We start from the raw sequence: 26,750 nt of genomic DNA on the forward strand, positions 1-26,750 counted from the left end.
GCTGGCACTGGGGCTGGGTGTTTGTGTCGTCTTCATCATCATTTCATCCTCATCACGACGCACAGGTCACCTACGGGTGTCAAATCGAAAGACCTGCACCTGGCGAGCCGAACATGTCCTCGGACACTCCCGGCACTAAAAGCCATACGCCATTTTTTCAATCCCAGTTAAAAATATGCGATATAGTAATGTGATAATAGTATTTCAGTGAAAGCATAGAATCCAAACATATTATGACATACCGTATTTGAAGTTCTTATGAGGAGAATATTTTGAGATTATAATAATATACCAAGTGATGTGTATATATATATATATATATATATATATATATATATATATATGTGATACGTTATCATAATGAGTTACGATGGCACTAGATATGGAAATAACAGCAGACAGAAGAAATGCTGATATTACTCGGTAATCAATAATATGCAAGAAGACATAATCGCAATAAACAAGAGGCTCAGTATCAATAAATTAACTATGAACGTCAACAAAACTAAATATATGATAGTAACTAAGCCGAATATAAAAAATATTAATCATTCGAAGATATATATTAACAACACAGAAATAGGTGAGGCTGATCACTTTAAATATTTGAGTCTAATAATAGATAAACATTTAAGCTGGATAGAGCATGTTGATTACATTGCAAAAAAGATAGCTCCAGTATCTGGGCTATTGAGAAGATTAAGATATGTAGTCCGTAGGAAAGTTCTACTCACAGTATATTACTCACTCATTCACAGTCACTTACAGTATGTATGTATGTTCAGTCCGTCAGCGCTAACGCTGGTGGGATCCTCAACAGCTCTGCCATCAGCTTTCATAGATGGCCTAGGCATCACTGAAGAGGCGTACTAGGGAAATGAGGAGTGAGGTAGTTTCCCATTGCTTTCCTCACCACTTACAGTACCTAAACATAATTTGGTCTCATTGCAGAAAGACAGTCCTTCATGAACTTATGGTAATACAAAATAAAGCAATCAAGAACACCTATAATCTTCCTTTTGACACACCCACTCGAGTTCTATATGCTAATAGTAAAATTATGCCCTTATCTTTGTGCACTGCTTTTAGATAATCAATATTAATTCACAAAATTAAACTAAACAGTCTCTTGCAGGATAGTAACTACACACTGAATTCAGACATTCATAATTATAACACACGGCAAACAGGTGACATAGCTCTCTTTCAAATACACTCATATAAGGATGGCAACTGTAGTTTTAAGTTCACAGCCATTCAGTCATATAATCATCTTCCAAGAGATTTAAAATAAGTTTCCAATCTGTTATCTTTCAAAATGAAATTAAAGAAAGTGTTATGGAATCAGTACCTAAGTAAGTAGACGACTTTTTTGATAAGACTTTGTGTAATGGTAACGTAAAGGAAATATTGGAATATTTAGAGTAATGTTCATTATAGCAAATTTATGTATTTATTTGCAGCCAATGTGTATGTATTATATTAATTTTAGATGCTAAACACATTGTATTGTACAACTCCTGTATATGAGCCTTTGGCTCATTGGAATTAATAAAGTAAATTAAAGTAAGTACTTAAGAAGATTATTTGTACGTCAAGAAAGGTAAATAGGGTATGTGAAATATATGGAATAATAAGAAGAGATATGATTTGAAAGATGAAGAAGATGTAATGTTATATGAAAGAAATGAAAGAAGAATTGAAGGAATATGTGTTGCTACAATGAAATAATATGTGGAAACAGAATATTTGAATACAGAGATGAGATGATTGACACAAATTAGGATCACATATGTTCATGATTTAATTACATTATACCGGTACTTAGTTGAAAATCCATATATTATGATAACGATGATATGTTCTGACTTTCATTGAATATTGTGATATCATTAGATCATCAAAAGTTATTCCTATAACATTGAGTATTCGTTCACTTGGACATTTTTAACTTAGAATTTCTACTGAAAAATCCCATTCTCTTAAATTAATTATGGCATACTTAGGTTAATATGGATGATTGCTACTTTGTATAGAAATATAACTGAATTGATATTGCACAATGTCTTCAAGAATGATGTTCCCTAGATATTTTAATTAATTTGCACGAGGTCACATATTGATATTTAGGCTCATTTAAGGATCTGAATACCTTGTTATACTCAATGATTAATTTATGTTGTAAAAGGGAAGTTAACATAAGATATGATATTGGATAATATAGTAACGTTAATTGATTAGAAGCAAACTTGTGCTAATAAATAAGAAACTTATCACTTTTCCAGATGCTTATAGTGGGATACTACAGTATAACCATATCTTGAGATAATCCAACCAAAGATTAATAAATCTTATTTTAATAGCTTGTCCTAAGAACAGCTGAGAATATTAACATTAACAGAAACTGATAAGAATAAATAAGTGTAATACATTAATGTAACTATTGATTTCCCCTGCAGATTTTGCATATTTTACCAGTTTTCTTTATGATAGCACATTTCAATTGTGATGAAAAGATGAGAAATGATAATAGTGATCATTAAAAAATATTTTAAGCTACCAGGTCAAATATTAATTAATTATTTTTTTGAATTTTAACTTCATGATTTCATTTTTCTTCACCAATATTTCTATTTTTGAATAAATAGTAGTAGTCAAGATTTACATTGTTATTTAAAATTTTCTGTAATGGTGTAAGCTAACTTAGAATTAAGACGTTGAATTATCGGGTATTCTCGTGATCCAATGATACGTCGGATGGATAGATAAAATAGATGGATAGATAAAATATTACTTGGCGTATCGGTGTGTCTTTGATCCCACATAAAAAAATTTATATATATATATTCATGAACCCTGAGAGACTGGTTGGGATTTCTTTTACGCGACCCATCCTGGAATCGGGAAGGGCGTAGTATTAGTCCTAGTAAAAAATTAATGGACCAGGCGAGTTGGCTGTGCAGTTAGGGTCGCACAGCTGTGAGCTTGCATCCAGAAGATAGTGGGTTCGAATCCCACTGTCAGCAGTCCTGAAGATGGTTTGCCGTTGTTTCCCATTTTCACACCAGGCAAATGCTGGGGTTGTACCTTAATTAAGGCCACGGCATCTTCCTTCCCACTCCTAACCCTTTCCTATCTCATCGTCACCGTAAGACCTATCTGTGTTGGTGCGACTTAAAGCAAATTGTATTTTTTAAAAATGTTTATTGTTGGTAAATCTAAGATACTGAACGCTAGTTGAACTTTAAAGCTTTAAATTTTCGTCACCAAACACTAGCGAACAATAATTCATGCAGTAGGGATAAATGCTTCTCAACATAAGTTACAAGCATATTAAGGCACTTTTCATATCGTGAAACCAGCTTCTGAATTCCATCCTCATGGAAATCTGCCCCTGATGTGCCAGCCACTGCAGCATGGTCATCTGTAGGTCATCATCGTTGTGGTGCTGACCTCCTAAATACTTTTTCAAGTGCAGGAACAAGTGGTAGTCACTAGGCACTAGGTCAGGACTATACGGAGGATGATCAAATTGTTCCCAACCAAATGAAGTGATGAGGTCTCGGATTTGATTAGCCATGCGAGGTCGTGCATTGTCATGAAACAAAAGAATACCCCATGTGAGCATGCCACGGCATTTGTTTTGTATTGTACACAGAGTTTATATGATATCTCACAATAAGTCTCATCATGTATTGTGTCACGCTGCTGCAAAAATCCACAAGCAACACACCTTGCCTATCCCGAAACACAGTGCGCATAAGTTTGCAAGCTGAAATTGTTTCCTTGGACTTCACTTTCTTGGGTTCACTCGAATCAGTCAAAGTTTTGCCGTATTCAAAATGGTGGCCATAGTCATTCTCTCACACATGGCTGAATGTAAACTTTGGATAATTTATGGTCAAAGAGTGTGACCAGAAAACAATGTTTAATAACCCATTGCTCCAAAATATAAGGCTTCATCTAACATTTGTTTTAGAAGTAATACTGTATATTAATACTTTTCATATTTATTGTCTGGTTTTTGCACACCTTTCATTATATTGTTGTTATTCTATAAGCCCCTTTGGAAAAGGTTTTTGTATTTGTTCTCTCATGTTTTTCACACCTTTTAATACTCTCCTCTGATCTTAGAAATGGTAGATACAGTTTTCACTGTGCCCGTACAATACATGATGTAAAATGTATTCATGTTAAAATAACATAACAAGTGTTTACATATCCCTGTTGCACAGTGTTTATTCATGTATTCCATGGTACATTTTCTTGCTTAAATCGTCCTCTTTCCTTGTCCCCTTCAGAGAAATGTTAATGATGTTTTACTGTATTTGAAATCAAAGTAAAAGGCACAAGACCAACAGAGAGACCCAGCTGATAAAGGTAGATCTGAAAGATGTGGAAGAGGCATTTGAACAGGAGTTGTAGAAGGACTGAAGCAGATGGAATTCATTGATCCATAACTCCATACAAACTTAATTGAAGAAGGTAAAGAAGCAGAAGATGACTTCAGGAAAATCATCCATGGATCTAATGCAAATGGACCTAAGATGTATTCCTTCACATTATGTTATTAGATGATAGGGAAATACTGCAAGTATTATTCAAAACTGGCTTTGGAGAAGATGATGATGACTTAAATGTTACCCTAGCCTCGCAACTCCTTGACAAATCAGTTGAAAATCTGTTTGTATGCATTTGTTAAATATTATTATTTCTAGATCAAAGCCACACTTATATATTAACAAGTCTTCAAAAAAAAAAAAAAAAAAAAAAAAAAATCGAGCATTCAGCCAAGTTTAATTGGCTTTCATTAAGGTAAAGTATATGAAGGTCTGCTGTTGACAGTAAGCATAAAAATGCTTCAACAACATGGAAATCGGTTGAGTGAATCATGACCACATTATTAATGGCTCCTATGACTAGACTCCATGTTCCTTGAAGCATTTCTATGCTCATTGTCAACAGCAGACATTCGTATGCTTTGCCCTGATGAAAGCTAAGGGCTGATGACGTAGATTTTAGGCCCCTTTAAACAACAAGCAACAAAGATGAAAGCCAATGAAATATGCCTGAAAGTTCAGCTTTTTTGGTAAAGACTTGGTAATATATTATGTAAGTGGCTTTAATCCAAAAATTAATAAAAATAATGAGCCACGAAAGCCTATGTTCATTAATCTGTGGGCATGTTGAAACAAGCAGCCCACCTATATGGCTTCACCAACTAATTTTCTTCTTAAATATTACAAGGCTCCTTAGGTAGTCTTTGCCTTTGCAGCAGAACTTATCCTGTGGTAGGATATAATTCTTGACATTTCTTGGCCATTTCAATCAATCATCACTGATGTGCATTGAGGGCTGTCAACTAGGTGGCAGATTCCTTATTTGTTTACCTAGCCTTTTCTTAAATTATTTTAAAGAATTTGAAAATTTATCAAACATTTCCCATGATAAATAATTCCAATTCCTAATTATTCCTATTTGTACAAATGAATATTTCCCTTATCTGTCCTCTTCAATTCCAACTTTATCTTCATATTATGATTTTTCCTACCTTAAAAAGCTCCACTCAAGCTTACTCACCTACTAATATCACTCCTTCCATCTATCCTCTGACAGCTCAGAATATACCACTTAGTTGAACAGCTTGTCTCCTTACTCCCAAGTCTTCCCAGCCCAAAGTTTGCAACAATTTTGTAACACTACTCTTTTGTCAGAAATCACTCAGAACAAATAATGCTGCTTTCCTTTGGATCTGTCCCAGTTCTTGTATGAAGAAATCCTGGTTTAGTTACTGTAACTTACAATTACATGCAAATGGAAGCCTGAGATCTGAAGACTTGGAAAAAATGAGCATTATTTCTCAAAATTTGAAGATAAGATAATTTTCCTAGCCCTCATTCAACTGTAAGACACTATATAAATCTGAGACAATAATGCTGCAGTTTGAGTTACACCAGAAAGATTACATTTAAATATTTTCCCTACTTTTAAATTGTAATTTTCTAAGTCAGTAAAATGGTATTTGAAATAATCATATTTACCTTTTCAATATATATCAAGTAAGTAATATTACACCAGTTTTGGGACTAGTTTCATCCACTTAGTGGCCATCTTCAGCCAAAATAAAATTAAACAGATTGTGTGATAACTAAAACATATGTATTCAAGACAAAGACAATATTGCAGGAATAATTATAATATTAAAATACATATAAAACCAAAATTATGGTTGTGATCTTCTTGTCATAATATGATGTCTTTAAGTTGAGTTAGGACCTCAGGCAATGAAGTAAATGTGGAAATGATAGCCAGAATCTGGAATGAATGAACAAACAGAAAGTAAATTAAAAAGGAGAGAAATATTATTTATGAGACTCACCTCTGTAATGAAATATACAGTATATTTAATGTCTGATGTGGAAAAAACACTGACATGCTGGAGGAAGCAGGCAGGACATGGAAACAGGCACTGACCTGTTGTAAGAAGCAGGCAATGGAAACAAAGGAGATAGGGAGAGGAGGGGAGGGGGGATAAAGAAAGGAAAGGAAGGGAAGAGAAGGGAAGGGATGAGTGGGAGAGGAGAGAAGAAGTGTTTAAGGTGGACTGAAGTCTTTCATCCCGCATCCCTTCTTTATCCCCCCTTCCCTCCTCTCCCTATCTCCTTTGTTTCCATTGCCTGCTTCTTACAACAGGTCAGTGCTTGTTTCCATGACCTGCCTGCTTCCTCCAACATGTCAGTGTTTGTTCCACATCAGACATTAATATACTGTACATTTCACTATAGAGGCAAGTCTCAAATAATATTTCTCTCCTTTTCAATTTACTTTCTGTTTGTTATTCATTCATAATTCTGGCTATCATTTCCATTGTCTGAGGTTCTAAGTCAACTTAAGACATCACATTATGACAAGAAGATCGTAACCACAATTTTTGGTTTATATGTATTTTAATGTTATAATTATTCCTGCAACATTGTCTTTATCTTGTATCCATATGTTTTAGTTATCACATAACCTGTTTAATTTCATTTTGGATGAAGATGGCCACTAAGTGGCTGAAGCTAGTCCCAAGACTGATGTTACACCCTGGGCGACTGCCCTAAATGCAGATCAGTATCGATTGATTTATTTATTTATTTATTTATTTATTTATTTATTTATTTATTTATTTATTTATTTATTTATTTATTTATTTATTTTACTTTATATATTATTGAAAAGGTCAATTTTTTTTTTTTATTGCACTTCAGTATGGAACAAAAATGAAATTTATAGCTTATAATAATTATATTTGTTTATGTATTTTTAATATCTCTTAGATCTTACTTGTTTCAGTACTCTGTTATATATTACTCCTTATCAGTTTTACCTCCTCTAATTGTCTGTTAGGCCATCAGCCCAGAGGCTGGTTGGATCCCCTACGAGAGACTATGGGGTTATGGGAAACAGCAAAAACCAATGGCAGTACTAAAATGAGGGTCTGCCATTGCTTTCTCCACTGGGCCAGTATAAATGATCCCTTAAGTAACACCTTTCATAACACACAGATGCACAAGTCATGCACCACCCACACCTCAGCAGCTTCCAAACTGTTACTATAAATCAGACTGGGACCTTGGTGGAAGCTGCATTTTGTTCTGGCAGATAAAAATTTACTTCATCCTTCAAGAAATGGTAACGGGCAGAACCACTCTAATTAGCTTCACAGGTTGGATTCCAAGAGTCTTCCAATACCTTCCAATCTAAGGATCAGTTTTCCTAAGTGGGTAAAAACCATTAAAGTATTTATATATACTTTTTCTCATAAAATATGACACTTTCAAAGCATAATTTTGAAAAAATAAATACCTGCAGAATTGTATCGTCAAAAGTTTGAAATGAATTTGCTCGGATGAATATCACCAATTTGAAGACATCATGCAAGGGAGATACAGAAGAAAATGATAATTTTTTAAAATTATTTGAAAATAAAATCTGGACATCTGAACGAAAAGCAGAATGACATTGAGAGATATACCCTCATAATACCAACTTACCATGGAACATTTGATGTAGCAAGTAAGAACACAAGGTCATTACTTTGAGAAAGGCCATCAAGTTGTATTAGTAGTTCTGCTTTTAATCTGCGGGAACCCTCATGTTCTCCCAGACCATCCCGGTGTGATGCTAAGGCATCAAGTTCATCCAAAAATATGGTTGAAGGGGCTTGATAACGTGCCAAATCAAACAATACCTTCAAAAAGTAAAGGGAAGATTTCAATTTTTTTCATCCTAATACAGATCAACAACACAAATAATGTCAAACATTTGTCGACTTATAAATAAATGGGGAAGAATGGAATACTTCTTGTATTCAAATATTTTTAGACTAGTGTTTCATCTCTTTTTTTAACCCATTTTATTTGAAATACTCTTTTCAGATCCTTCCTCAACTGAATACCCCCTTTTTTTTCCCCTGTTACAGAACAGAACATTTCAAAATTGCACTCTGGACTTCTTAAATATATCATGTTACATAAAGAAAATGCATGTTTTAAGTGGTACACAAATTTCTTACATCAAAATAGAGAATAATTACAAAAAAGTTAGCAAATGGCACTGACACAAATTGAGGTAATTTTCCTTGGGAAATTGTTGTCAAAGATTTTCAAATTTATTCACGACTTTTTCTAAAAAAGATAGCTGCTTTTTCCTTCTGTAAGTCCTTCCTCCTTTCAGAGGGTTATAAGAAACAAACAAAATAATTCTTGCTGACATTGGAAACACCCTGCACTTTTAGGTAGATACCAGTTGGTATGTTTCCTCTAAAAAAATTAATTTCACAGTCATCACTATGAATTTCATTACAAGCACTATAAAATGAGTTATGTTTGACTTTGTAGTCCAATATACTTCTGTACAGCCAATATACTTCTGTACAATTACATCTCAAAAGCATTACTTAATAACTCTGTCAGAGTCAATGTTTCAGCATCATACAAGAGGGGAGAGAAAACATAGCAGTGCATGTTCTAACAGAAGAAAAACTAGATCAAATCAAATCATAGGAATACAAGAATATTCTCTTAAGAAACTTGTGTATTGTCATTTCCTCTTCTCTTCTGGTTCTGAATCTGAGGATGATGTAATCTCTAAGGGACTATCATAGTGCACCGTCACTACATTGTCCTACATAAGAGGCTTGCAATGGTGTCTCAATGGCGCACTAGCTGCCAGAGTCTTGGAAAGGTGTAGCAATCCAACTGATGAGCGCACTACTACACTGGGGCAAAAAGCTGGTAATTTCACGATTGAAAAGACCTAAAGAGCTTAAATGTTTTTGATTCCCGGTACTGCCAGAAATTTGGGAATGGCAGGAGGGCTGGTAGGTGGTTGAAATGGTACATGCAGCTCACTTCCAATGGGGGTGTGCCTGAAAAGAGATGCAAAACCTCGGGATTGAGGACACAAGTTTACTTTATCATCGAGATTGTCACACAGTTTATTCAAATCCTCTTTACTACTGTTTGAATGTATCAGCTTTCTTCTTTTAGCATTCCTCATACCACAACCCTTGGTATTTCTATTCTCTCGTTGTTCTATGATTTTTTCTGCTGTCATCATCATCATCATCATCATCATCATCATCATCATCATCATCATCATCGGTTTGCCCTTCCAGCGAGCCGGGTAGGCTGTTTGAAAACAAGCGTCTTCCAAAGTTGCCTATTCAAAAAGATTTTGTTGTCCATGACAGATTCCCTATTCCATCCTCTCTCCATGTCTTATCTCAGTTGATCCATCCATCTTCTTCTTGGTCTTCCAGATGTAGATGACCTGTCAATATCTGTCAATATGAGACTTTTGGCTCCTTACTGATCTCTTCCCACATCCATTCTCATTGTAACTTTTGGAAATGGTCATATCTGTTCAGGTGATGTAATTTGAGTGTCTGGGACTGTTGATTCTGCTTGCTGTTCACTGGTATTTAAGCAAGCAGTTAGAGAATTTATTGCATTTGTGGATATTGTGGCTGTGATACAAGAGTTTTCCTTGGAAAGAGAGCAATCTGTTATGCTTAAACCAAGAATCTTTGCCTCAGGAAATATTTCAGAGTCAAAATTGTATCTTACTACAAAGAGTGATTAAAAAGTGGCAGTGATACAAGCAGGGTGGCGAGAGAGCACAGAGAGGCAAATGCATTAAAGCATGTCAGTTCAAGTGCCTGAAAATTATTACATACAATTATCTACTATGAACTGAGTATTATTATGACTATTCAGAATATGACTCATTGATTTCTTATGAGTAAAACAAATTACACTTGTGGTAAGTTGTTTTTCTTTTCTTATCCATTTTGCAAAATATGATGTTGCTAGATTAATTTCAGCACAAAGACCCTGTAACCTATAACATAGTGTCCACTTTCTGGAAAGTCAAGGAAAGTCAGGGAAATAGACAAAAAATCTGGAAAGTCAGGGAAATCTTCCCCAATGATGGATTTGAGGGGATAATTTTAGGCTCTAGTCTGTTGTAACCCAGGCTATTGTAGCCTTTCTTTTTCAGGTATTTTTTTCAAAAGAAGGGTGTAACAATATTACAGTTTTTGTTGTGCCCTTGTGTCATTTCTTTCAACCATTGTCATGATATTCTTTTTTATTTCAGTTCTGGGATGCTTTCTTGAAATTCCTGAAAATGGCTAACAAGCAGTGTACATTTAATAAACTTTGGCTAGACAGTACAGTGTTTCCCAAACTGAGTGGTTATTTGGACATATTGGTAAATGGTGTAATGTAAAGTGTGTTGTAAATCATTTAAACTTAGTAATATGGGTAAACAAGCAGTCACTTCTCATGCTAAAGTACCTACTCATATAAAATAAATGAAGGCTAAGTCTTCCCAGCCAACAATGTCTTCCCTTACAAAGAATACTTCTACTCCATCTCCACTTGACAATCTCCAGCCAAGAGTTAGCACTACATCCACAGCTACAAAGGAAATGGAATAGCCAGGAACAAGTCAAGTGAGTTTAAAGACTATCAGTGTGAATAAAAATGATGTTATATCAGCTGAAGTCATGTGAGCTCTCCTGGTTGTCACTGGAAAGATAGATGTTTCTCAACTCTTGTGATGAAAGCTCCGCAGCATTCAAAACAATGTTCCCGGACAGTGAAATTGCCGAAAACTTCACTATGGGCAAAACTATGGTGGTGATTACTGTTTTAAGAGGAAGTACAACTAGGCAACCATCCTCTATGCAACACTAATCAGAGAGAGAAATTGGAAGGGATTGGACACTTTGAAAAATGAAGGTATCGGCCAAATAAAGACAAGGGCCATGAAGGGCATGAAAATGAAAGACTCCCTAGGCTTGAGTGCTGTAATACCGTCGGGGTCAGAAAAAAACAAGAGTTGACCAAGGAAGGTCGGATAGGGTAGATGAAAGTGAGGAGCCTGGCACAAGTAAGTGGAAGCAATGCCTGGATACAGCTAAGGGCCCCATGGTCGCCAACCCACGCTCCAAAGTTCAGAGCCCTTGGAGCCCCTTTTAGCTGCCTCTTATGACAGGCAGGGGATACCGTGGGTGTTATTCTACCGCCCCCACGCACAGGGGGGACAAGACTAAGGCTTCCAATGTCATAAATAATGGATTAGCCCCATATTTTGAAGAAAGTTTGCAAAATGACTTTAACTGTGCTCTGACTACGTTGTTTGTTTTGAAAATCATTAGACAAATTTGTCCAAAGAGGACAAATGGACTTGTGTGTAAGGTTTAGGGATGTAAATCTTCAAAAAGTTGCAACAAGGTATTGGAATAGTGTATTTTTAGGCAGGGCAACAAGAAACTTGAAAACCATTTGCAAGTGCTAAACCCTGAGACCATATCTCTTCTTAATATAGGCATATGCAGTTTGCATACAGTGAAATGAGCCATGAAAACTGGGATCTCCAAAATTGACTGAGACCTTTTAATTTTTTCAGATCTCTGCATAATCTTTTCAAAGATGGTCCTGCTTGATGTGGTAAATATACAGACATAACAACAAGCACTGCATTTCCTTACAAATTCACTGCGATAGGATGGTTAGAAAATGGATGCTGTGTTGATCAATTATGATCACATTGATAAATCTGTGAAACAGTAAACTGAAAAAAAGAAACAACAAAAACCTTCAATACCTTAGAGAAAGGAAATCTAGGTGTATGAATATTAAGAGCTCAGATGGAAAGCCACTTCAAGGGAAAGAAGACAAAGCAGAAAGATGGCAGGAACATATCCAAAAGTTGTATCAAGATGTAGATGATTTTGTTCTGCAACAAGAAGAGGCTATTGATGCTGGTGAAATGGGAGACCCAATTTTGAGGTCAGAGTTTGACAGAGCTGTGAGGGACCTAAATAGGAACAGGGCACCTGAAATTGATGACATTCCCTCTGAATTACTGACTGTCTTAGGAGAAACCCACATGGCAATGTTATTCCATTTAGTGTGTAAAATGTATGAGACAGAAGTGTCATTCGATTTTCGGCAGAATGTTATACCTATTCCCAAGAAAGCCGGTGCTGACAAGTGTGAAAACTACCGCGCCATTGGTTTAGTATCTCATGCCTGTAAAATTTTAACACGTATTATTTACAGAAGAATGGAAAGACAAGTTGAAGTTGAAGAAAATCAATTTGGCTTCAGAAGAAATGTGGGAACACGTGAAGTAATCCTGACTTTACGTCTGATCTTAGAGGATCGAATTAAGAAAGACAAGCCCACATACATGGCATTCGTAGATCTAGAAAAGGCAATTGATAAAGTTGATTGGACCAAGCTATTTAAGATTCTGAAGGTGATTGGGATCAGATACTGAGAACAAAAAATTATCTACAATCTGTATAAAAATCAGTCTGCAGTGATAAGAATAGAGGGCTTTGGAAAAGAATCAGCAATCCAGAAAGGAGTGAGGCAAGGCTGCAGTATGTCCCCCCTCCTTTTCAATGTTCACCTAGAACAGGCATTAAAGGAAATCAAAGAAGAATTTGGAAAGGGAATCACAATCCAAGGAGAGGAAATCAAAACCTTGAGATTTGCCGATGATATTGTTATTTTATCTGAGACTGTAGATGATCTCGAGAAGTTGCTGAATGGTATGGACGAAGTCTTGGGTAAGGAGTAAAAGATGAAAATAAATAGGTCCAAAACAAAAGTAATGGAGAGCAGTCGATCGAAGGCAGGTGATGCAGGAAATATTAGATTAGGAAATAAAGTCTTAAAGGAAGTAGATGAATATTGTTACTTGGATAGTAAAATAACGATGGCAGAAGTAAGATGACATAAAATGCAGACTAGCACAAGCAAGGAAGAGCTTTCTTAAGAAATTTACTCACTTCAAACATTGATATAGGAATTAGAAAAATGTTTCTGAAGACTTTCGTGTGGAGCGTGGCATTGTATGGAAGTGAAACATGGATGATTACTAGCTCAGAAAGAAAGAGAATAGAAGCTTTTGAAATGTGGTGTTACAGAAGAATGTTGAAGGTGAGATGGATAGATCGAATCACGAATGAAGAGATACTGAATCGAATTGGTGAGAGGAGATAATACAGATGTTGATTCCCAAAGGGAATTTAAAATATTTGTCCCGAATGAGTAAATTTATAATACCAATATAATGGTCCGTTATTGGACATTACAAATATTCCAGCTAACTCATTCTTGGTTGCCTGCGTTTTGCCCTCGTGTGCTAAGTTAGGCTCATGAGTTGGGACTTAGCACACCACCCAAGACGCAAGGCTAGTGCATACCGTGGAGGCCACTGCATAGGCTACTTGAAGCCACCAGCAGTGCCAATGCACTATGAGAGCTATGTCTCATTTCCAAAATTTGATGCCTGCCTGGCCATCAGATAATACAGATGTTGATTCCCAAAGGAAATTTAAAATATTTGTCCCGAATGAGTAAATTTATAATACCAATATAATGGTCCGTTATTGGACATTACAAATTTTCCAGCTAACTCATTCTTGGTTGCCTGCGTTTCGCCCTCGTGTGCTAAGTTAGGCTCATCAGTTGGGACTAACTTAGCACACGAGGGCGAAACGCAGGCAACCAAGAATGAGTTAGCTGGAAAATTTGTAATGTCCAATAACGGACCATTATATTGGTATTATAAATTTACTCATTCGGGACAAATATTTTAAATTCCCTTTGGGAATCAACATCTGTATTATCTGATGGCCAGGCAGGCATCAAATTTTGGAAATGAGACATAGCTCTCATAGTGCATTGGCACTGCTGGTGGCTTCAAGTAGCCTATGCAGTGGCCTCCACGGTATGCACTAGCCTTGCGTCTTGGGTGGTGTGCTAAGTCCCAACTGATGAGCCTAACTTAGCACACGAGGGCGAAACGCAGGCAACCAAGAATGAGTTAGCTGGAAAATTTGTAATGTCCAATAACGGACCATTATATTGGTGAGAGGAGATCGATTTGGCTAAATTTGATGAGAAGAAGAGATAGAATGATAGGACACAGCTTAAGACACCCAGGACTTGTTCAGTATGTTTGTGAAGGAAGTGTAGGCAGTGGGAATGGTAGGGGTAGACCAAGGTATGAATATGACAAGCAGATTAGGACAGATGTAGGATGCAATAGTTACGTAGAAATGAAAAAGTTAGCACAGGATAGGGTAGCATGGAGAGCTGCATCAAACCAGTCTATGGACTGATGACTCAAACAACAACAACAACAACAACACCTTGAGAAGCTGTGAAGAATCCACTACTTAAGGCAAAATTAAGTGCTTTTAGAAGTATTTTGTGAGATGTTGAACCTTTGCTGATTTGTCTTCAAATTTGAAAACTGTTTTGAATATAGACCTAGACCATGATGAATAGAAAAACCAAGTGTGATGACTCAACTCTTATAGTGTGGTAGTTTGTGGACCCGCCACTGTGAGCACTGCAAGCGACGGTGTCCAGCATTTGCTCCAATAGTACCGGCAAGTCATGTAGGAAAGTGCGGGAGACATTATTGTGTGAGATACCCTTCAAGTCAGTAAGTTGAATTTTCTTTGCTTTCAGTTCCTAAACTCAGTTCTTTGTGTGTTGTGCGCTTAAAGCATGTTTGTTATGCAACCTGATTAAATTAATAGTTCAACATGCCATACTGTTTTGTGCCTGGCTGTAAGTCAGGCTATGTTAGAGTAGTTAATGGTATAAGATTCTTTTCATCACTGAAGGATAAAAATAAATTTGAAAAATGGGCCAGAGCTATTCCATGAAAGGATAGCGTGTTAACGCATAATAGTAGAATTTGTCAAGTTCACTTCTCTGATGATTTGATAGTAAAATCAGATAATTTTATAGTGAATGGTGAAAAAGTGGTTATGTCACATGTGAGATGGAAATTATGTCCAGGAACAGTGCCTCACATTTTCCCTAATTTGCCAAAATACCTTTCAAGTGAGATTAAGTCTCATGAAACTCCCAACAGGAAAAAGAATCTAGACACCACTAGGAAAAGAAGAAAGAAGACTGAAGATGGGAGTACAGCAGCAAATGGAGAATTAAAAAGGTCAGTCTAATGTTGATCAAAATTTGGGTTATTCTAGTGTGCTTTCTGATGCTGAAAAGACAATATTTTCGCTCAAAAGGAGCCTAAAAAATGCTAATTGAAATTTAATTTGAGCTAGATTCAGTCTATACTCAGCAAAATTGAGAATTTACTAGAGAAGCAGGTTAGAAATACGCAGGAATTTAATTATAGAGATAACAAACTCCTTAGCAAGAAGGAAAAGATGATAATCAATACCATGCTTAAGAAATGCCAGGTGAAATCTTCTAATGGAATGAGGTACAGCAATGAATTAATTTTAGAGAGTTTATTGTTGAGAATAAAATCACCGAAAGGATTCCGTAATTGTTGGCGACATGACCTCTTGCCTCTGCCCTCAGAAAGTCACTTGAGAAAACTTTGTAAAGGGCTTAAGTGTCCTTATGGAGTTAATACGCATAGCATAAATGCTATTTCAGATGTTCTTAAGGATGAAAATGATAAATTCACGTTAAGGTGTTGTTATTTTTGATGAAGTTAAGCTAAGAGAAGAAATCTAGATCAATAGTTTTTCCCATGAAGTAGATGGATTAGTTGATTTAGTTGAACACACGCCAGACCTCCAGAAGAACTTGCTTGCAAATCACGCACTAGTCTTCATGTTCGTTCCTTTTATGCATAATTGGGTGCAACCAGTTGCTATTTATGCATGCAGAAATGCTACTCCAGGAGACATTCTCGCAAAAATTCTAATACAGGTTATTTTGCAGTTAGAGGCTGGGGCGAGGGTGGTTGGATTTACTTGTGATGATAGTCAGACAAATAAAAAGGCCTGGAAATCGTTAGGAATCAGTGGCAAGACAAGTTCCCTACAACCTCACATCATTAATCCTGCAGATGTTAAGAGAAAGATCTGGGCTTTCTCTGACTTCATGCATGTATTGAAATGCATACAAAACCACTTTCATGATAAAGTAGAACTTCACTATAACGACAAAACTATTAATTTCAATTTCTATAGGGAACTGTTCAAAGAAGATCTATCAGGACAGTTGCTCATTTAGACCCATCATCGTTCCAGAGAATGAATGCTAGGCTTGCCTTCCAACTTTTTAGTGACAGTGTTGCCAAAGGTATGAAATTTTATTGAGAAATGGGACTGGCAGGATTACAAGGTAGTGAGGGCACTGAAACATTTACCACTGATATAAATATTGTTGCTGATAGCGCAGTTCAAAACTCTTCAATTGTGAATGTTTAGTGTACCATTTGGCTGGGTACATTGTTAATCACTCTTCTAAATTTATTAAGTGTTCACCCTGTGCCCATTCTCTACACAATAATAATCAAAGTACATTCTCTCCGAAATAAAAGACTATGGTTCAAGTAATAATGAAGTGTTTTTAACATGCCCTTCGAAAAGTATATGTGACATTCTTTTCCAGGCCGAGAAAGTAATTAGTGAAAAACTGAACTCAAAATCGATGTGGAGCGAAATATTTTTTTATTATATCGATTCTATAGACAAAATTTCAGTTGATCCTTCAGGAGCTGGCTGTTGTTTTCAACATGTTATGGATATTATCCCCAGACTTGTTTATCATTATCTGAAGTGCAGGTTTTTCTTCAGAATGAAAGAAATCCGGTGAGATTTACAATCTCGAACATCCGCCAAATCTTCACGCAAGCTTTTGAAAGTCCAATAACCGACAAACTGAGTTGGTAAGTAGAGTATTACCTTTAAATAGTTCATGGGTGCTTGTTTTAATATGCTGGGAGTTATGTGTTATGTATGTGTACACTCGAGTAACTTGTGCTTTTCGCAACATGTGATGAAGGTCGTAGCTCTTATTTCCATGAATGATATTTTTCTATTGTTCTCTGCCGTGGTATTTTAATTTTAATCTCTCATTTTAAAAAATAAATAAAAAGACAGTGTATATACTTATGTGTTATGGAGTAATACGTTTCCTGTGTCACCATTCCTAAGACCAGCTGATCGGTATTGTGGAGCTACCACACTCTAACGCTGCCTGGCGGGGCGCGCTTGAACTCGATGAGTCCTCACCACGGCCAACTGGATCCCTCGCTGCGCTAGCTAGCTATAGCAACGCATCAAGTCGGCCGTGGTCCTCACACTTGTTCTTCTATTCATCATGCCTAGACTGATCGGAATTCATTATATTCACGTAGAAACATAAGTTAATTGCTTTTGTTCTCAAGAGTGCTTTAAATCCACATGAAGTAGTATTAGATTGCTGTGGTAAAATAATTTATGCCCGCTCCGTGGTGTAGGGGTAGCGTGCCTGCCTCTTACCCCGGAGGCCCTGGGTTCGATTCCCGGCCAGGTCAGGGAGTTTTACCTGGACCTGAGGGCTGGTTCGAGGTCCACTCAGCCTATGTGATTAGAATTGAGGAGCTATCTGACGGTGAGATAGCAGCCCCAGTCTAGAAAGCCAAGAATAACGGCCAAGAGGATTCGTCGTGCTGACCACATGAAACCTTGTAATCTGCAGGCCTTCGGGCTGAGCAGCAGTCACTTGGTAGGCCAAGGCCCTTCAGGGGCTGTAGTTCCATGGGGTTTGGTTTGGTAAAATAATTTTATTTTCATATTTGAATTACTCTATTAATTAGTTGTACTTTGTTCCTTGGAAATGAAAAGATAAAGGTATATGTTAGGCCTACATGTTACCTTTAAACAATTTGTTTATATATATATATGCTACTTCATTGACTCACCAGACACCTTGGTCCAGATTTCCTGTTGTAATACAAATCAGCTACCTGTTGTATTCTTTGTTTGTTACAAACTGATAACAGTTTAAAAATCTGTAGTCATTACTTTTTGCAATTTATTTTTCTTTTCTTAGCTCTTGAAGTTCTCTTTCTACATGAAGATCACTTGCTATCAGCTTCATATACATTTTTCAATTGATACTTTTGTGGCCCAGAATAATAAACATGATATTATGTTTACAAAAGATCTTACTTTGCTCCTCAGTAGTAAACCACAACTGATCATGATTTGAGTGTTTCTGTTCATACCAGCATTCTCAATGAAGAGACATAATTTGAATCATATGTCTTACATGGCCACATCATGCAAAATGTTTTTAACCTTAATGGTGATAACAGATACAAGATGTCAACTATTCCTGTCTTGGGAATCAGATGCTGAGGGCAGCCAATAAAAAATGAGTCGGTAGTGCTCCAGCAAGGTTATTTGTCTATTATCAAAAACAATAGTGAGGTCAATGTAAAGCAATGTAATTGTTTCCTTCACTACATAATGGATGTCCACATTGAAAAATCAATCATCAATGATCTGTATTTAGGTCTGTCGCCCAGGTGGCAGATTCCCTATCATTTGTTTACTTAGCTTTTTCTTAAACATTTTCAATGAACTTGAAATTTATAGAACATTTCCCATGATAATTTATTTCAGTCCCTTAGTCCTCATCTTATGAATGAATATTTGACCCAGTTTGTCCTCTTGAATTCCAACTTATCTTCATAATATGATCTTTCCTACTTTTAAAAGCTCCGCTCAAGCTTATTCGTCTACTTATGTCATTCCATGCCAACTCTCCACAGACAGCACAAAATATACCACATAGTCAAGCATCTTGTCTTCTTACTCCCATGACTTCCCGGCCTAATGTTTGTGACATTTTTGCAACACTACTCCTTGGTCGGAAATCAAACAGAACTGCTTTACATTTAATTTTTTTCAGTTCTGGTATCACGTAGTCCTGGTGAGGGTCCCATACACTGGAACTATACTCTAACTGCAGTCTTGCCAGAGACTTACACGCCCTCTCTTTTATATCCTTACTACAACTCCTAAATACTCTCATAATCATGTGAAGAGATAGTATCAACCTCGTTAATATGATTACCCCAATGAAGATAATTCCTTATACACTGACTGACAGAGCAAATGCAACACCAAGAAGGAGTGGTTCGAAAGGGATGAAAGTTGGGGAAAAAACAGAGACGGCACGGACGAATAATTGATGTTTATTTCAAACCGATATGCAGGTTACACAATGCGCACGGCATCCACTCAGTAGGATGTAGGACCACCGCGAGCGGCGATGCACGCAGAAACACGTCGAGGTACAGAGTCAATAAGAGTGCGGATGGTGTCCTGAGGGATGGTTCTCCATTCTCTGTCAACTATTTGCCACAGTTGGTCGTCTGTACGAGGCTGGGGCAGAGTTTGCAAACGGCGTCCAATGAGATCCCACACATGTTCGATTGGTGAGAGATCCGGAGAGTACGCTGGCCACGGAAGCATCTGTACACCTCGTAGAGCCTGTTGGGAGATGCGAGCAGTGTGTGGGCGGGCATTATCCTGCTGAAACAGAGCATTGGGCAGCCCCTGAAGGTACGGGAGTGCCACCGGCCGCAGCACATGCTGCACGTAGCGGTGGGCATTTAACGTGCCTTGAATACGCACTAGAGGTGACGTGGAATCATACGCAATAGCGCCCCAAACCATGATGCCGCGTTGTCTAGCGGTAGGGCGCTCCACAGTTACTGCCGGATTTGACCTTTCTCCACGCCGACGCCACACTCGTCTGCGGTGACTATCACTGACAGAACAGAAGCGTGACTCATCGGAGAACACGACGTTCCGCCATTCCCTCATCCAAGTCGCTCTAGCCCGGCACCATGCCAGGCATGCACGTCTATGCTGTGGAGTCAATGGTAGTCTTCTGAGCGGACGCCGGGAGTGCAGACCTCCTTCAACCAATCGACGGGAAATTGTTCTGGTCGATATTGGAACAGCCAGGGTGTCTTGCACATGCTGAAGAATGGCGGTTGACGTGGCGTGCGTGGCTGCCACCGCTTGGCGGCGGATGCGCCGATCCTCGCGTGCTGACGTCACTCGGGCTGCGCCTGGACCCCTCGCACGTGCCACATGTCCCTGCGCCAACCATCTTCGCCACAGGCGCTGCACCGTGGACACATGCCTATGGGCATCGGCTGCGATTTGACGAAGCGACCAACCTGCCCTTCTCAGCCCGATCACCATACCCCTCGTAAAGTCGTCTGTCTGCTGGAAATGCCTCCGTTGACGGCGGCCTGGCATTCTTAGCTATACACGTGTTCTGTGGCACACGACAACACATTCTACAATGACTGTCGGCTGAGAAATCATGGTACGAAGTGGGCCATTCGCCAACGCCGTGTCCCATTTATCGTTCGCTACGTGCGCAGCACAGCGGCGCATTTCACATCATGAGCATACCTCAGTGACGTCAGTCTACCCTGCAATTGGCATAAAGTTCTGACCACTCCTTCTTGGTGTTGCATTTGCTCTGTCAGTCAGTGTATTAACACCTAGGTACTTACAGTGTTCACTATGAGGTACTATCACTCCATCAACACAATAATTAAAACTGAGAGGACTTTTCCTCTTTGTGAAACTCACAACTTGACTTTTCATCCCATTTACATTCATACAATTGTTTGTCTGCTGTCCATCTCACTACTTTAAGTTCCCCTGCAGTCGCTCACAATCCTGCAACTCATTTACTAATCTATAGAGCAAAACATGATCTGCAAATAGCCTTATAGCCTTATAGCCTTATAAGAAAACATAAATATCCAAAAATATTGCCCCGTGGGAACCCCCTCTTAATCATTATAGGATCAGAGACTGCTTAACCTAATCTAATTCTCTGAGTTCTGTTTTCTAGAAATGTAGTCATCCATCTAAGCAATGTTTTGTCTAGTCCAGTAGCCCTCATTTTCATCAGTATTCTCCCATGATCAACCCTATTAAAAGCCTTGGATAGATCAATAGTGATACAATCCACTTGACCTCTTAAATATAAAATATCTGATATATCTTGCTGGAATCCTACAAGTTGAGCTTCACTGGAATAACCTTTCCTAAACCTGAACTGCCTTCTACCAAACTAGTTAGTAATTTTTCAAACACTGTGAGCTCGCATCCGGGGATAGTGGGTTCGAATACCACTGTCGGCAGCCCTGAAGATGGTTTTCCGTGGTTTCCCATTTTCACACCAGGCAAATGCTGCTGTACCTTAATTAAGGCCATGGCCGCTTCCTTCCCATTCCTAGGCCATTCCTGTCCCATTGTCGCCATAAGACCTATCTGTGTTGGTGCGACGTAAAGAAACTTGTAGAAAAGAAATTTTTCAAACATGTATAATATAATAACAAAGAATGCTTTCCCAGAGCTTACAAACAATGACATGTCAAGCTGACTGGCCTATAATTATCGGCTTTATGTTTGTCACCCTTTACCTTGTACACTGGGGCTACTATTGCAACTCCCCATTCATTTGGCATTGCTCCTTCATGCAAGCAGTAATCAAATATGTATTTCAGATATGGCACTATATCCCAACCCATAACCTTTAATATATCCCCAGAAATCTTATCAATCCCAGCTGCCTTTCTAGCTTTCAACTTTTGTATCTTTTTATAAATATCTTCATTACCATAGTTAAATTTCAGTTTTTCACCAGTGTTCGTCATCTCCTCTATCTGGTCATTACATTTATATCCAACTATCTTTACATATTTCTGACTCAACACTTCTTCCTTCTGTCCGTCCTTGCATATACACTCACCTACTTCATTAATGATCCCTGTAATGTCCTTTCTGGAACATGTTTCTGTCTTGAAGTATCTATACATATCCTTCAATTGCTCCCTAGAATTCATATGGCTGCCAATTATGTTTGCCATCATGTTATCTTTAGCTGATATTTCCACTGAATTTATTTCTAAGTGAGCTCCTTCAATCTCTCCTTTTTCCCACAACCATTCTTAACTCTATTTCTTTCTAATCTGCATTTCCTTCCTAATCTCTTTATTTCCCTGTTATAATATAATGGGTCCTTACTATTGCTTACCACTTTTAAAGGTGCATCCCTGTTTTCCCCATTCCCCTCTTATCAGATATAGTCTTACTTTTACAACATTCCTTTCTAACACATTTATTTTTAACTACAACAAAGTCAGCTTTATGATCACTTATACCATATATCACTTCATTCCCTATACAGCTCATCTGGTTTTATCAGCACCACGTCTAGAATATTTTTCTCTCTAGTTGGTTCCATCATTTTCTGATTCAGATGTCCTTCCCAGAGAGAAAATCCACTTAGGGTAGCTGTCATAATACTAGGGAAACCACAAAGTTTCATCCTACTGATTAATCCATAAGGACAATAAGAAAACACATTTAATTAATTTTCAATGGAATGTTTTACATGTTGCAATATTTATTAATATTTGGGCAGCTATTCTGTTTATTCAAATTTCAAATAACTTTTAAGTTATATGGATGATTTTGTATTATTTGGAGTGAATCTCTCAAAATCCCAGTTGACATTTCTTGTAGAGCATTAGTAGGGAGTCAAAACCTTTCGAAAATACTCACAGAGAAATACCAGTAACTTCCCATTTGTTAATTTTATTCTTGTTTCCCATCACTTAAAGCAAGGATCTTAGGCCTTTCCTTTTTCTGTATCTACCTGTTTGGACTGCTTTTCATCTCACTCAAATCTGACTGTTGGATCGATAATGATGCCTTTGTTAGATATCCTATCAATGACTACAATGTCCGCTCATTTAATAGAAACTTTAGTTGATCTACAGGTTGCTTCTTCATAAATTTCAGACTGGTTTGTATTTTGAAAGCAGTCAGCTATCCTTCTTCTTAGTGTATGGTGCCTGTTGTTTCTTAAGAGATCTCCTTTGCGGCACAAATCAGGAGCATGAGGAAGGGTTTCAATCTCATCACACTCATGGCAACGGGCATGTAGGTTTCTGCTGGGAATACTACAAACTGCAACAACATTCCAGTTCATTTTTATGGTGTTTGTCCATTGAGAAGGGGATAGGCCAGTCTTCATCGATATTCAACTATTAGATTTCTTTCACTCTGAGAAAAGTGATACACCTCTGCCACAATGGGGTAAGCTTTCCCACTTTCCATATTCCTGATCGCAAAGTTTCTTACTTATTTTCTTTATGCTGAGCTCTTCATCAATTTCTAGGTTAAGATGTCTTAAACTGTCATGAACTTCGTCGTTAAAATTTCTGGAATGTTGTAAAAGTAAATTAGGACTGCGCTTCAGGCAGTTGCATATATTGATAAGTTGAACACCCAAACCTTAAACTGTTCTAGGTTAAAACAGCATAGAATCCGGGCTGCCATTTGTTATTCCTATTATTTCTTTCACAGCACTTTTGACAAAGTTATCAATTTCTTCCAGAAAACCATGTCAGATTTTTGGTAAGGGGGCGCATAGTAGGAGAGATATCAAACTGGGCCAAATATATTGATTTAATTTTTTTTTTAAATCAGGTTTCAAGAGTGATGAGTTAATGAGCGCATTTACACTGGAATTTAAATTATTTATCACAGATCCTTTGTCTAATACAATTTCATCATTAAATTTTATACCTAGATATTTAATTTTTTCCTTCTCATCATTTGAAGATATTGATATACCGCTCATTGTAGTAAGTGTTATCTTTTTCACATTACCATTCTTAATTACTATTGCATTTGATTTTTGTGGATTCAAATTGAGACCAGTTTTCATAAGATATTGGTTGATCTCATAATTACTGCAGAGTCTTAATCTTTAGATACCAGGGCTATATCATCAGCGAAGCACAGCACTGCCAAATATTTGACATCATCCACAAGTGAATATCCATACACAGAGGCAATTTCATTATCATTCATCTTCCTTAATACAAAATACCAGCATTGAATAACATAGGTGATAATGGTGAACCCTGATCTACTCCTCTACAAATTTGAAACTCCTTGGTTCGTGTCACTGCATCAATCTTGACATTGACTGTGTTGTTAGTCATAAGTTATAGTACTAAGGACCGTACACATGGAGGGATCGGTTTAGTGTTCAAAGTTAACTCTAGATGTTTGTGACCAATTATATTAAATGCTTACGATACATCAAGGAATGTAATACAAAAGGTTTTTCTTTGTCTTTGCATCATGCAGGCAGATATTTACGAATGGAGTTAATGAATGTACCAGGCATTGAATCAAAACCTCTTTGCTGTTCTGATGAATCTATGTATGGCTGAAGCTTCCTTGTAAGCGTCATCTCTTATGATCTTTCTCAGTACTGAAAATAATGTAATGGGGTACCAGTTTCCTAATACATTAGGGTCTCCTGATTTGAAAATCAAAATGGTACGTCCCTTCCTGAATATTTGTGGTACATATCCCCAGGCTATCATTATACTAGCAATAAAACTAATGACTTTGGCACATTTTAGTTCCTTAACCACTTTCAATAAAACTCGGTCAGGTCCAGGAGCGCTATCAATAGTCATTCCTTTAATAGCCTCATTAACAAGATATTCTTCATCATTGGCCTCATGGTTATCAGAACACTGGTAATCATCCAAGCATTGGGAATTTTCTATGCCCACTGATTTTGAAAAGAATTCATAAACATTTTCTATGTTGCATTTTTTACTGTCGCAGAGGCCCATAATATTCTGGATTGCTTTATTCCACCTGTAGTAATAAAAGTGTTGCATGAGGTCATATCAATATTTATTCTTTCTCTTCTCTCTTTATCTTTTATCACAACATTGTGACTGTTTATTATTTGGCAGCCAAGCTTGACTAGCCCTGTAATATTTGACAGCTGGATGGGTAGGAACTTTGCAATGTGATGTAGCTTTGCACAAAAATAAGACAAATTTGTTTATTAGTCTGTCAAAACTGACCCCTTAATGACTGAAATTTGCTTTCCCAGTTCTTTATTTCATCACTCACAGGAATCTGAGCAGTTTCAGCCACTTCATGATGATGATGATGATGATCATCATCATCATTCTCACTACCGTTTTAATTGTATCTTCGAGTGATATTTTTCCTGTAGAAATCGGGATGGGCCCGTGATATATAACCATTAATACTGTGGAATGCTTTCCCGCAATGAAGGCATGTGTTACCTAGTGTTTGTTTTGTATTTACACGATTGATATCAGAGGAAGATATGATATTTGCCTTCATAAGTTATGAATTTCATTATGGTCTATATCGACAATTGATCACTATCAAAGGGTAGGAAGGGTCCACCTATTCAATACTATTAGTTTGTATATTGTCTTATAACACTGGGACTAGTTTCGACCCTATATATATTGGGTCATCTTCAGCCATGCTCCAATTGGAAGACATAAGCACACACATAACCAATAATGATATAAACACTGATATCACACAATTTATAGTATTAATTTAAACCATTGATGAAGTCTGAATAACATATCTACACTTTATAAACTAAATAACACATCAAAAATGTTGTGGTTGATGGCGAACTATTTTGCCGTTTCTACAGCAGCCATTGTTTTTGAGTTGATCTGGGAGTTGGTATTCTTTTCTGTACAAACACTGGTATAATTTAAACCATTGATGAAGTCCAAATAACATATCCACACTTTAAACTAAATAACACATCAAGAGTGTTGTGGTTGATAGCGAACTATTTTGTTGTTTCTACAGCAGCAACAATAGAAAAAAACGGGTAAAAAAATATGGAGCATATACTAACATGCCTTTGATGCTTTTCCACTGCCTTCTACTGCCACACAGTGTTGTTTCTATTATTATTATTATTATTATTATTATTATTATTATTATTATTATTATTATTATTATTATTATTATTATTATTATTATTATTATTATTATTATTATTATTATTATTATTATTATTATTATTATTATTATTATTATTATTATTATTATTATTATTATTATTATTATTATTATTATTATTATTATTATTATTATTATTATTATTATTATTATTATTATTATTATTATTATTATTATTATTATTATTATTATTATTATTATTATTATTATTATTATTATTATTATTATTATTATTATTATTATTATTATTATTATTATTATTATTATTATTATTATTATTATTATTATTATTATTATTATTATTATTATTATTATTATTATTATTATTATTATTATTATTATTATTATTATTATTATTATTATTATTATTATTATTATTATTATTATTATTATTATTATTATTATTATTATTATTATTATTATTATTATTATTATTATTATTATTATTATTATTATTATTATTATTATTATTATTATTATTATTATTATTATTATTATTATTATTATTATTATTATTATTATTATT

At 36.5% G+C, this 26,750-nt stretch overlaps 1 protein-coding gene across 1 annotated transcript in view; it reads right to left on the minus strand.

Annotated features, from left to right (window-relative positions):
- The window catches only part of LOC136875507 (katanin p60 ATPase-containing subunit A-like 2), a 100,180-nt gene that overhangs the window by 23,839 nt on the left and 49,591 nt on the right, over positions 1–26,750 (minus strand). Inside the window, exon 6 of the mRNA XM_067149059.2 lies at positions 8,037–8,233. Coding sequence (XP_067005160.2) covers positions 8,037–8,233 — 197 coding nt within the window. The remainder of the gene's footprint in view (positions 1–8,036; positions 8,234–26,750) is intronic.

Source organism: Anabrus simplex, chromosome 1 (genome assembly GCF_040414725.1).
Source record: "Anabrus simplex isolate iqAnaSimp1 chromosome 1, ASM4041472v1, whole genome shotgun sequence".
NCBI classification, from domain to species: domain Eukaryota; kingdom Metazoa; phylum Arthropoda; class Insecta; order Orthoptera; family Tettigoniidae; genus Anabrus; species Anabrus simplex.